Raw genomic sequence first — 13,534 nt, forward strand, 5'->3', positions numbered from 1 at the left:
AATAAATAAATAAATATAAAAAAAATTACTTTATGGGGCTGGAGAGATGGATCAGCAGTTAAGAGTACTGGCTGCTCTTCCAGAGGTCCTGAGTTCAATTTCTAGCACCCACATGGCAGCTCACAATTGTCTGTAACTCCAGTTCCAGGGCATCTGACCCTCACACCAATGAACATAAAATAATAATAAAATAAACTTAAAAAAATATTTTATTCCAAGCCAGGCACTGGTGGAGCACGCCTTTAATTGCAGCACTTAGGAGGTGGATCTTTGAGTTTGAGGCCAGTCTGGGGACAGAGAGAGTTCCGGGACAGGTTTCAAAGCCACAAAGAGAAAAACCTGTCTGGAAAAAAAACAAAACAAAACAAATTTATTCCAGGTGGTAGTGGTAATGCACAATTTTAATCCCAGCACATGGGAGGCAGAAGTAGGTGGATCTCTATGAGTTAGAAGCCAGCCTGGTCTACAGAGAGAGAGAGTTCCAGGACAGTCAGAGCAAAACCCTGTCTCAAGAACAAAACAAAACCCCAAAATTCTTTTATATTCTTTTATATGGATAGGTGTTTTGTCTGTGTGTATGTCTGTGCAGTACATGCATGCCCAGTACTCTCTGTAGACCAGAAGAAGACATTAGATCTCCTGGATCTAGAATTGCAGATGGTTGTGAGCTGCCATGTGGGTCCTGGGAATTGAACCCTGGTCCTCTGAAAGAGTAGCCAGTGTTCCTAACTGCTAAGCCATCTCTCCAGGTCCTTTCTTTTTCTTCCCTGAGAGGATCTTACTGGCCTGGAACTCACTGTGAGGATCAGGCCAGTGGTAAACTTGCTTCCGCCTTCCCTTTGTATTATTTGTAAGCCAAAACTTTCCTTCTCAAATGCCACACAGTAGACTTACACTGTCTGCCCTGCCTGCTTTAGAACACAGCTGAACAGTATGAGTGCCATAGCCTCCATTTCTTCACTGCCAACAAACCATTCCTCTACTGTTCCTGGGTAGAACTCTCACAGCAAGTCACAGTCCACTTGCCACCGTATCCTGTCCTAGCTTCCTTTGAAATAATGACTTTATTTTCCTGACTAAGCATCTCTGGGATCAAAGCACCAGTGCTTAGTTAACAGAAACTCGCTGCAGAAGTTTGTCCCAAGTGTCAAATCCGTAGGTGCACAGACAGCCAGGAAGAGGCTATCTAGGCAGGAGAAGGTCCCTAGTGTGTTCTGCTATGTCTTTGGCAAGAGTCTCCCTCTAGTCTCACTCCATGGCGTCACCTATGTTTTGGATGATTTTCCTGCAACAGCTGAAGTTTCTCCTAGCTCTGTTCTTTCCTCTTTGCACAGCCTCCAGTGCATCCATTGCTGCCAACCTAAAATTCTGTTCCCATCATGTCACTTCCTGGCTCAAAAGCAGACTGCACCACCCCTCCATCTCTGCAACCTCTCCCTCACTCTTCTGTCCTTTCACACAAGTATGCCAATGCTTCCCTACTTAAAACAATATAGAAACTACCCGAAAGTGAAACTATATCCATCAGTCAGTTCTGTCACCACCTTTCTTTCTTTCATTTTGCTGAGCTTTAAAAATTATAGTTTACTTGCTGCCCTCTGCTCCCTGCACCCTGATGAAGCAGGGGACAAGGACACTAACGATCTTATTCTCTGTCAGACCCAGTAGACTTTCTATTTCACAATTTTCCCCTTTGTAAATGTGTCTGCCTGTTAGAATGCCGTTATGCCATTCTCTGCACCCCCACCCCCACCTTCCTGTGCCATCACCTCCTAGATTCTTCCTCTACCCTGGCTTTAAAAGCAGAGTTTCTACAGGATTCCACCCCGGTTCTACTTCTTTCTCATTTGCATTACTCTCGATGACTTCATACACAATTACCACCTCTACCCTGATGTCTCATAAATATTCAATGCTGTTCTGACATTTCCCTTGAGTACAGACTTGGATGTACTTCCAACCAGCTTCTGGCCTTTTTCACCAGGATATCACACAGGTAACTCAAGTGCAACATGCCCTAAAATGAAGTTCTCCCTATCTCCCTGAGACAGGAAGAAACAGCTCTACGTGTCCTGGAACTCCCTCGGTAGACCAGCTCACAGGTCCCCCTACCTCTGCCTGCCGAGTGCTGGGATTAAAAGCTTGCACCACCACTGCCCGGCTAAAATGAAGCTCTTTATTGTTATCTCAAACTAGTTCTTTCATGTTCATTTTATGGGCTTCCCCCCTTTTATGTGTTCTTTTGTTATTTAAGACAAGGTCTTAAAGTCTCAGTCTTCCTACCTTTGACTCCCAAGGATATGAGCATGTGAGGCATGCTCCCTGTTCTTGCTGGTTTCACAACTGTTCAGCTTCCCAAGACAGAAATCTTGACTTTTGCTCCATTTCTTTCTCTCCTATTTCTACCCTCCCCCCACCCCCTTAATTGGTGTTTGTCAGACAGAGTCTCTACATATTCCTGGCTGTCCTGGAAATCACTATGTAGACCAGGCTGGCGAGGTGGGATTAAGGAGAAACACCATCACAACTGGTCAGTTCAACTTTTTTCTTTTTTTAAACCTACAGCACACATGCCAGGCAAGTGATCTAGCAATAAACTGTATCTCCAGATTTCCCCCTTTTCTTTCCTTTTTTCTTTCTTTCTTTATGGTTTTTCAAGACAGGGTTTCTCTGTGTGACAGCCCTGGCTGGCCCTGAGCTCAGAGACTGGCCTGCTTACCAGCTCTTCCTTTTCACTTTTGTTTTCAAACAGGGCGCTGCTAAGTGGCCAAGACTGACCACTCTGTAGAAGGCCTTGAACTTGTGTCCTCCCTCCTCAGCCTCCCAGATAGCTGGGACTTCCGAGCTGTACCACCACCCTGACCAATATCAACCCCGCAGGTTCACACTATCCCACCTAGTCTCTAACTTAATGGTATTGGGAAAGCCTCAGAACTTGAGCTTCTCAGCTTCATCTGCTGCCCTTACCCTTCCACAACCCTCCCTCATTTAAAGAACATGTGCGGCTTCCCAGGCCTAAGCCTTTTTGACAATACAACTCTAATCAGTAACAATTTGAGCAGACTCTCAAGAGTATCTTTTAGTGCTATATATTATAAAAGCATATAAAAATACAAAAATAGGGTTGGAGAGATGGCTCCTAGTACCCATGTGGTAGCTCACATGCATCTATAACTGGAGTCCCAGGGGAATTCTATCACCCTCTTCTGGCTTCTGTAGGCACCAGGCACACATGTGGTATACAGACATACATTCAACCAAAGTGCCTATCACATAAAATAATAACAAAATAAAATATAGAAATCAAGAACAAATGAGTAAAAAAGGAAGTAAAACTACATGAAGTCATTCGAACATCAGCAGCTAAGTGACTCAGAGTGCAATATATATTAGGGTGAAGTTCATTATTAATGATAATGTGGGCAATATCTGTATTTCAAATGGTTTCCTTGACTGTTTTACTTTCCAGATAGACTTCCTGACAGATCTAATGACCTTATCATGTGGCAAAGAGCTCATATTAGGATGGAAATATTGGGGGCTGGAAGGATAGCTCAGCAGTTAAGAGCACTAGTTGTTCTTGAAGAGGACTCTGGCTCAATTCCCAGCATCCACATGGCAGCTCACAACTGTTTGTAACTCTAGTTCCAGGGGATCTGGAACCCTCACACAGATATATACATGCAGGTAAATTATCAATGCACACAAAATAAAAGTAAATTTATTAAAAAAGTTTTAAGATGGAAATATTGGTCTAGGCATGCTGGTGTATACCCTTAATCCAGGCACTCGGGCGGCAGAGGCAGGAGGATCTCTGCATTCACCAGCTTTGCCCACACAGGAAGTTACAGGACAGTCCAGGAATATTCAGAAACCCTGTCTCAAAAAAGGGGGGAAGGGGGATATTTTTTTAAAAATTAAAAAAAAAAAAAGCACTGGCTTTTCTTGCACCCATATGGTGGCCCACAACTGTCTGTAATTCTAGAGGATCTGACATCCTCTTCTGGTTCCTGAGGACATTGTACATGCATTGTATACAGGTATACCATTGTATATAGGTATACATGCAGGTAAAAAGTGAATACACAATAAAAGTCTGAAGCTGGGTATGGTGGTGCACTTGGGAGACAGGACTTAGGAGAAAGGCGAATCTGAGTTCCAGGACAGTCAGGGCTACACAGAGAAGTCCTGTCTCAAAAAGCCAAAAATAAACAAAACAAACAAATAAAAATTCAAATTATAGCCAGGCGGTGGTGGCACACACCTTTAATCCCAACACTCAGGAGGTAGAGGCAGATGGATCTCTGTGAGTTCAGGCTAGCCTGGTCTACAGAGCAAGTTCCAAGACAGGCTCCAAAGATGCACAGTGAAACCATGTCTCAAAAAACCTAAATAAATAAATAAATAAATAAATCCGAATTGTCTTTAATTTAAAAAGGGGGGTGCTTGTCAGCTCAGTCTTTTTGTTATAGTTTGCAGTGTTACAATTATCTTCAAACGTATGGTCCACTACATATAAACCTCTAAGCTAGTGGTTCTCAACCTTCCTAATGCTGCAACCCTTTAATATACAGTTCCTCATGCTGTGGTGACCCCTAACCATAAAATAATTTCATTGCTACTTCATAACTGTAACTTTGCTACTGTTATGATTCATAATGTATATATCTGATATGAGACCCCTGTGAAAGGGTAATTCGATCTCCCAAAGTGGTCATGATCCACAGGTTAAAAACTGTTGCAAGTCATATGCTCATCTTGTGAAGATTAGTTCAGGGCAGATAATAGAAGATGAAGCTACTCAACAAGAGAAGTTCCAACCTGACAGCAGCAAGCGTATGAGTAAGGTCACCAGGACCAACTCCTCTTCCTTTCTTCCCTTGGCACATTACTTTATTAAATATTCACAAAGCTCAACTTCCTTTTCTATGTTAGAGACCACCAATTAGCACTGTAACCACAGTCCTGATGATCTGCCTCTGCCTACTTTGTGCTTACTCCTAGCATACATTTCCTAATCCTTCTCATGTGTTAACTCCAGGCTGTAATCTCAGTCAGGAGACTGAAGCAGCAGGATCAAGGCTGGGCTGCACAAGATCTTGTCTCAAAACGACCACTTGGTTATGCTTTGTGAAGGAATGTGTGTCTGCACACATGAGCACAACCCCAGCTTTCTTATGACCTCCATGTTGTCTCCTTTACCTCTTTCCACGGCAGAGTCTTGCCCCTGTGAAAGTATTTATCCCAAGCTATAATTGTCCATTATTAGCGTAAAGGGTAGGGACCACTCCCAATTTGGAATTCCTAGCATCTACCACTTACCTTGTTTGCTATGGGTACCTGTTAAATGCTGAGTGACAACACAAAAAAGATCCAGTTCCTCTGGCTCTTTCAAAGTCTTGCATAAACCTAATTGGTTTTACTTTCTTCCCGTGGGTCTGTACCGGTCAGCTCTCTACTGTTTCCTACTACATGTCATGCTCATTTGGCTTTTGTTCAAACTACTCTCTCAACTTGGATTGATTTCCATCTCCAAAGAAGCTGTCTGGACGTCAAGCCTGAGATCAAATTCCCCTTCCCTCCACAAGTCACATTCAAGTATACATCCTCCAACTGATTACTCACTTCAGAGAAACCTCAGCAGATTACACATTTTAGCAATTATTCTCTGATAGTCTTCTGCTTCCCCAACTTATTTTTCCTTTAAAGGCAGAATCTTGCTTATATGGCCTTAGGCAGGTCTTATATTTGCAATCCCCCACCTCAGCCTCCTGATTGCTCAGATTAGGCATGTGCCAGCACACCTAGTTCTCGCAACTGCATTACATTCTTTGATACTAAGAATAATCTTCAGCTACTTTTGCACACAAACGGCTCAGGACACGGAGACACGGGAGCCAGTTTGTAAGTGGACTGTAGAGAAGAAAAGGCACTGGAATAGGTTTTACTCCCTTTCCACCACTAGGCTGCTAGGTATCCTCAACCATCTTATTTAATGTCATGGACTGCCTGCTCCTTATTTTGCAGAATAGACTTCAGCTTTTAAAATTCCTGGGAGAAGTCAGTAAGGTACCTCAGTGGGTAGGGGTGCTTGTCACCAACCCTGACAACCCGAGTTCAATCTCTGGCCTACATGGTGAAGAAGAGAACTAACTCCCATAAGATGCCATCTGACCTCTACACATGTACCATGCTGCATGTACACATACACTTAAATAAATCCTTAAAAGAATTCAGGAGGGGGGGGGCGTGTGCCAAAGAGATGGCTCAGCAGTTAAGAACACTGACTGCTCTTCCAGAGGACCCGGGTTCAATTCCCAGCACCCACATGACAGTTCACAACTGTCTATAACTCCAGTTCCAGGTAACCCAACACCCATGTCAAAACACCAATGCACATAAAATAAAAATAAATTAAAACAATAGCAATTCAAGGGGAGGAATTTTGCCTAAAGAAAACAAAATCTCCCCATCAACACTCCCCGACCAAGTCAAAAGATATTCTTTGTGAACCTCAGTTTAGTTAGCTGTACAACAAAAATAAACACCCTACTTTAAAGGGCCATATGGAGAACAAACGAAAAAACAGGCTGGTGCACGCCTCTAATCCCAGCACTCGGGAGGTTGAGGCAGGCAGGACTTCTGAGTTAGAGGAAAATCTGGACTACAGAGGGAATTCCAAGACAGCCAGGACTACAAAGAAAAACCCTGTCTATGTGAAAAGCCCCTCATAGATAGGGCATTATTTTTTGTTTGGTTAGCACAATGTACTGATCAAGTCGAGAACACTAACTGGTTCTTTTTGTTGTTGTTGTTGTTGGTTTTTTTTTGTTTTTCGAGACAGGGTTTCTCTGTGGTTTTGGAGCCTGTCCTGGAACTAGCTCTTGTAGACCAGGCTGGTCTCGAACTCACAGAGATCCGCCTGCCTCTGCCTCCCGAGTGCTGGGATTAAAGGCGTGCGCCACCACTGCCCGGCACTAACTGGTTCTTTAACATTAGCTCCAAACTACAGAATGTTCTCTTAGTCACAAGCTACATCTCACCGTAATGAACAAAGACACATTTTGATGGAAAAGTCTAGTAACCTTCACCCAGAACGTAATGTATGGTAGAAAGTTAGCAGTTGAAGTTATCAATTGAGACCTAAATTATAGCTTGGTTATGGTTCCTGGAAAATGTTCTTAGAAGTTTCATGACTGAGCCCAGCGGTGGTGTACCACACCCTTAATCCCCGCACTGGGGAGACAGAGGGGGGCGAACATGGAGTTTGAGGTCAGCCTGCTCTACAGAGTGAGTTCCAGGGCAGCAAGGGACACAGAAAAAAACCCTGTCTGCCGCCCCCCCCCCAACCAAACAAACAAAAACAAGAAGTTTTAATTACTGTTCTATTATAATTAATTACTTTCCCACATAATGGTAATAATTTTTAGAGGGTATATTTAGCATGAAGGAGCCTCTGTCAGAAATGTCTTGCAAAGTAGAAGATAAACCAGGAGGAATTCAAGGTCATCCCTGGCTATTCAAGGCCAGGTTAGCTACAGGAGACCCCACTCAAAAATCCAGAATGAAAGGGGTGGTGGTAGTGGTGTCTGACTGACTACAGTTTGTTTGATTTGGTTGCTCTTTAAGAGATTAATGAAGAAATATGAAGCTGGGCATGGTGGCATATGCAGAGGCAGGCAGATCTAAGTCCAAGGCCATCCTGGTCTACACAGGGAGTTCCAGGCTAGTCAGAGCTATATACTGATCTGACAAAAAATAAATAAATAAATAAATAAATAAAATAACTAACAGGTCTTTCCCCTTGAGACTGGGGAGGGTAAGAGAAAAGGAGCTGAGTAAATGTTTGACAAGAGACTGGAGGAACAATCCCTTCACCTCTCCAAGATTAAAAAAAGAATCCTTTAGTTCCATTCTCTAACCTCATGCAACCAGACACTAAGGCTGCTGTTGACATGTGGGTGGCAAAAATATGCCTGAAATTCCTGCCCACACCACGAAAAGAATATTATGCTACGTCAAGACAAGGCTTCAGGCATCTAACGGAGGAGTAATGTCCCCCACTCCATACTCCCTAGGCTGTCATGGCCCACCCCTCCAGTGTGGGGATTATGCACATGGAGCAGCACCCTGAGAAGAGTGGCCAAGCATGTTAGCACAGGCCTATAACTGCGGCCGTTTGGAAGTGGAGGCAGGAGGAACACAAACTCAAGATCAAATTCACCAGTTATATGTCTGAGGAGAGAGAGCATAGCTACATAAAACTCTGGCTTAAGGAAGGGAAAAGCCTGTCTGGAGGAGGCACCACCTCTCCATTTTAAATAGTTTAGCTGGCTCACTAAATGACTCTTCTAGGGATGTAGTATTTGAGCAATTTTATTTTTACATTCCTTGTTTTAAAAAGGGAACACCACAAACTCACCATACTGACTTACCCACACCTATATAGACAAAAACTGCTTGTCTTACACAAAATTTGAAAACAAGGCTAGGTAAAAAGGCTTTCAATAAATGTTACTATGCCACCATCTGTAAACCTGTTTCTAAAGGCACATAAGGCCTATGACTGAACTAATGAATACTGGGAAGAATTTACTAGACGGCTGTCATTTTACAGCTATGAATAATACCAGGTTCAAGCCACTGGTAAACAAAAACCTTTTGTTTTGCATTTTAATATGGCATGAAGAGTTGAACTGTCTATCCATCACTACTGCATACCACGAAATTCAATATTCTGGCTCTAAAAATTTGCACCCGAATACTCACCTAGACCAGTGTCAAGGTACTTTATTCTCACAAACCTATGCAAACTGTGCTGTACTTTTATACTCCTTTCATCAACACTAATTTCTGGGCAGTGTCTGACCCTATCTAAACAACACTTATAAATAAGGCATTGTAAAAGTGGGGCACTGCAATTTCACAATTAGAGCACTTTTAAAAAATCACAAATTTTTTACAGTCTTCAATTAAGTATACATGTCTGTGTGTGGGCATGTGCATGTGTGTTCAGGTACCCTTGGAAGACAAAGTGTCAGATGCCCTGGAACTAGAGTTCCAGGTGGTTGGGAGCTATCTGATGTGCATGCTGGGTACTGAACTGGGCTTCTCTGACAAAGAGGACAGGGTCTCAGCCACTCAGCCATCTCTCCAGGCCCATGTTACTTCTTTCTGTTTAGTTTTTCAAGACAGAGCTTCTCTGTGTAGCTCTGGCTGTCCTGGAACTCAAATTTCCACCTGCCTCTGCCTCTGGGATTTAAGGGTATGCCACCATCACCTGGCCCATGTTATTTCTTTATAAGCCATTTTTCCCCAAGTATCACAAATTTATAAAAAGGAGAGATGGCACCCAGTGCTGGTGGTACACACCTTTAGTGCCAGCACTCAGCAGGCAGAGGCGGGCGGATCTCTCTGAGTTCGAGATCAGCCTGGTTTACAGAGCGAGTTACAGGTTTCCCTATGTAGCTCCAATGCTACATAGAGAAACCCTGCCTAAAAATAAATAAATAAATGGAGAGAGATGGCTCAGCAGGTAAATTGGCCACTCTTTTTTTTTTTTTTTTTGAGATAGAGTTTTCTCTGTAGCTTTGATGCCTGTCCTTGAACTAGGTCTTGTAGACCAGGCTGGCCTCGAACTCAGAGATCCCTCTTCTAGGCTCTTGCCTCCCGAGTGGTGGGATTAAAGGCATGCACCACCACTGTCCCGAAGTACATTGGCCGCTCTTACAGAGGACCTAAATTTGATTCCCATTACCCGCAATAGATAACTCTAGTCCCAGGGGATCTGACTCTCTCTTCTAGCCTCCAAGGGATGTACATGGGGCACAGACAGGTAGGCAGAACACTTCTATGTAAAAATAATAATCTAAAACAATTTTAAGTGAAAACTGAACTGGATATGGAGGTACATGCCTGTAAATCCCAACACTCATGAGGCTGAGACAGTGAGATGACCTTTTTGAGGTCAGGTTCCCTCCCCCCCTCCCCATTCACTCAAACACACACACACACACACACACACACACACACACACACGCTGGGCATGGTGTAACTTGCCTTTAATCTTAGCACTTGGAAGGTAGAAGCAGACCAATCTCTGTGAATTCCAGGTCAACAACAATAAATAAAAAGATGAAAATGATTTTATCAAGTTATATACTTAGGGCTTCTTATTTGATGATTTTCTACCCAACCCCAATCCTTCCCTTTGGTTCTCCTACCAGTAATCCTTCCCCTTTCTGACTCATCTCCGCACATTTAAGATCATCACTTCCTTGAATCTGTAATCTGGCTCAAAATCTGGCTCCTCTGGAAGCCTGGACTAAGCTCATTTCCATCAAATACTCTCTTGTTTTCTTTTCTTTTTTTGGGGGGGGGAGGGGCACCACTGTGTAGAAGTAGCTGGCCTGGAACTCATATGTAGACCAGGCTGGCCTCCAACTCATAGAGGATCTGCCTGCTTCTGCCTCTTGAGTGCTGGAATTAAAGGTGTGAACTACCATGACTTCTTAAATTTGTAATCCTTTAGCCCCTCATAGTTTGTATTACGAAATCAAGTATTTAATGTTTTTCCTCCTAAGAAGTTGTTTTGCGCTCCCTATCATTTCCCCACACAGAGATAAAATGGGGACAGCACCTTTCATATTCTCTATTATACAGCTAGCAGCAATAAATGCCCCTGGAATGACTGACTCAACAGAGGAAATGAAGCTGGACATGCAATTATTTCTAAAGCAAGCAACTGGCTTTTCATCTACAATACTCCATCATCTTCAACATGCACGAGTCTTTGGAGATGAGATTTAATTCTATTTCAGTTGCATCAATTCATATGAAACACAGCACACAGATCACATTTACATCAAAGGTAAAGAATAACTGGTTAGATGGTATGGTTTCTGGATTCTTATAAAATGCCTAGTGGTCTTGAGGCAGCACGCCTGAGAGCGGTAGGAAGCTGGCACTAGTCTCTTGCAAAAGGGTCGAAACTCTAGTTGGCAGTAAAATGCTCCAACACGTGAGCCTCCACTGTTAAACAAGGCTCATTAACCACACAAACTTGCTGTTTCAGCTCTCTGCCTTCCATGAAGTGCTATGATCTCCTCTGGTTATTGTTGAGAGCCAATGATGGGTTAAATTCCCATAAATTAACCAGTGCTTTGGTGGTTTGCCCAAGCAAACTGCTGGCATTGGTGTGGATGAATTTAATAGACCCGCCTGCCCCGGGAGCGCCGGGTGACTGGAGAGAGCGCCCAACCGACGCTTCTCAGCAGGCAAAAAAGGAGACTACAGCACTCCCCCTCCCCGATCGCCCTCCCCGTAGTTAGTACTTAGTGTCAGCTTATCCTGCAAGAGGGGTGAGCTTCGCACGCGCCTGCTGCTCCCCCACCTCACCCCCAAATCTCCGCTAAGTCTCGCTGAGGGGCGGCAAAGCCACACTTCGGAGACTGCCCAACTTTCTCCTCGCCGGGCGCGCGCATCAGTTTTTCCACACTCCAGAGCCCCAGCAGAAGAGGTCTGGTGGCTGAAGCGGAGGGAACCGGCTCGCCCTGCACAGGCGTCAGGGTGGCAGAAACAAAGTGCGCGCTGGCGAGCCCAGCCACCGCCGCCGCCCGCAGCCCGCCGCCGCCCGCCCGGCCCCGCTCACCCTCCAGCAGCACCTCCTTGCCCGCGCGCTTCAGCGCCTGCACGGCCTGGTCGTGGGTGGCCTGGCGCAGGTCGGTGCCGTTCACCGACAGGATGGCGTCGCCCAGCCGCAGCGCCCGGCTCTGATCGGCCGCCAGCCCCGGGAAGATCTTGGAGATGAGGATCGGCATCCGGTTCTCGCGGCCGCCCTTGATGCTGATGCCCAGGCCGCCCGCCTCCTGCTTCACCACTCGCACTCGGCGCACGGGCGGCGAGGCGCCCGCTTCCCCCGCGGGGTCGCGAGGCGGTGCGGGAGGGCTGGGCGGCCCCAGGCCGCGGTTCGGACTCCCGGGCAGCGAGTCGCTGCCGCCGCCGTTCGGGAGACCGTTGAAGGCGGCAGCCGGCGGTTCGGGCTCGCCCGCCGCGGCGTCACCCGTCAAGCTCAGGCTCTCGCCGCTGAGTTCGGCCACCACCCTCACCCAGCGCTCCCTTAGAAGCAGCTCCACCAGTCCCGCTTTGGTGGCCCGCGTCCACACCGCCATGGCCGGCACTGCTCCCGCGGCCGCCGTCGCTGCAGCTCCCGGGATTCCAGTCAGGCAGCCTCGGCGCTTCCCCCTTCCCGCCCGAGGGGGGCGGACCCCTCCCCTCCCCCCGGCGATTCATTATTCATGAGGGCCACGCCCACCTTCCGGAGGGGCGGGGGAAGGCCAGCGAGGCGGCTTCCGGGAGGGAGGTGAAGTTGTCCCGGTTCGCGGAAAGCTCTCGCTCGATAGGTGGGCAGCAGCTAGCGCAGCGAGGCTCCTTAGAGTCCTTCGCGTGGGTTCTCCGTGACCCCCTCGAACTCCTGACTTCTTCTACTAGAGCTGCCCGGGCACGGAGAGCAAAGTCAGGCTGGAGAGGCACTTTGCGACCCTGCGGGTCCGGGTGGCTCATTCATTCATGCATTTATTGGTTCTTGGCAAAAGCTCTAAGCGCACAGAGGTGTGCTGGGGCTCCTTTTAAGGCCCTGGAGACAGGCTGAACAAAATGCACCGCAGCTGAGAGAGCTTGTGGTCTAGTGGGAAAGAAAAATAGAGGCAGCTAACTAGGTGCGATTCTCTGTGGTTAAAAGACTGTACTGTACAAACGTCCCTAGGACAGGATAAGAAGAGTATTTGGTTAGCCTTGGGTGAGTAGCACAGAGACAATGGTGGAGGATAGCACAGAGGATGCAACACAAGTGAACGTGGGTCCAAAGGCATAAATCCAAGGCTTTGTCACTTTTTAAAATTAATTTTATGTATATGGGCATCAGAGATCCTGGAACTGGAGTTAGACAGTTGTGAGCTACCAGGGGAACTGAGCCCGGTCCTCTGGGAGAGCAGCCAGAGTTCTTTTTGTTGCTGTCGTTTTCGCTTTTTTTCGAGACCAGGTTTCTCTGTGTAACTGCCCTGGCTGTACTGGAATGGAACTCACCTTGTAGACCAGGCTGGCCTCGAACTCACAGAGATCCTCCTGTTTCTGCCTCCCAAGTGCTGGGATTAAAGGCTTGTGCCACTATGGCCCTGCTGCTGTCTCCATCCTTCTTTCATCACCTCTTTACTTGCCTGTAATTAGAGGGGACCATGTCTTCTTAAGCCTGGGAAGCCTCAGTGTGCAGGAGAAAAGACATTTACAGTATAGTGATGTTTTAGAGTTCCTCAGAGAAACACTGATGAATATATAGTTAAAGTAGATTGTGCAGAATTAGCCACGCGATTATGGAGTCTAAATTCCACAACCTGCCATTTGCCGTCCCAGAAAAGTTAGTTGATATCCTTTGGGTTCAAACCCAGAGACCTTTTTGGGTCTGGGTTACCTCACTCAGGATAGTATTTTCTATTTCCATCCATTTGCATGCAAAATTTGAGAAGTCATTGTTTTTTAC

At 46.0% G+C, this 13,534-nt stretch overlaps 1 protein-coding gene and 1 long non-coding RNA gene across 2 annotated transcripts in view; one reads left to right on the plus strand and one right to left on the minus strand.

Annotated features, from left to right (window-relative positions):
* The window catches only part of Sntb2 (syntrophin beta 2), a 76,323-nt gene extending 64,093 nt beyond the window's left edge, over positions 1-12,230 (minus strand). Inside the window, exon 1 of the mRNA XM_005345411.3 lies at positions 11,651-12,230. Coding sequence (XP_005345468.1) covers positions 11,651-12,170 — 520 coding nt within the window. The 5' untranslated portion in view covers positions 12,171-12,230. The remainder of the gene's footprint in view (positions 1-11,650) is intronic.
* Positions 12,231-12,323: 93 nt separating this feature from the next.
* Positions 12,324-13,534, plus strand: part of LOC101992722 — a 4,341-nt gene continuing 3,130 nt past the window's right edge. The window contains exon 1 of the long non-coding RNA XR_258199.3: positions 12,324-12,401. This is a non-coding gene — a long non-coding RNA (uncharacterized LOC101992722). The remainder of the gene's footprint in view (positions 12,402-13,534) is intronic.

Source organism: Microtus ochrogaster, chromosome 4, assembly GCF_000317375.1.
Source record: "Microtus ochrogaster isolate Prairie Vole_2 chromosome 4, MicOch1.0, whole genome shotgun sequence".
NCBI classification, from domain to species: Eukaryota; Metazoa; Chordata; class Mammalia; order Rodentia; family Cricetidae; genus Microtus; species Microtus ochrogaster.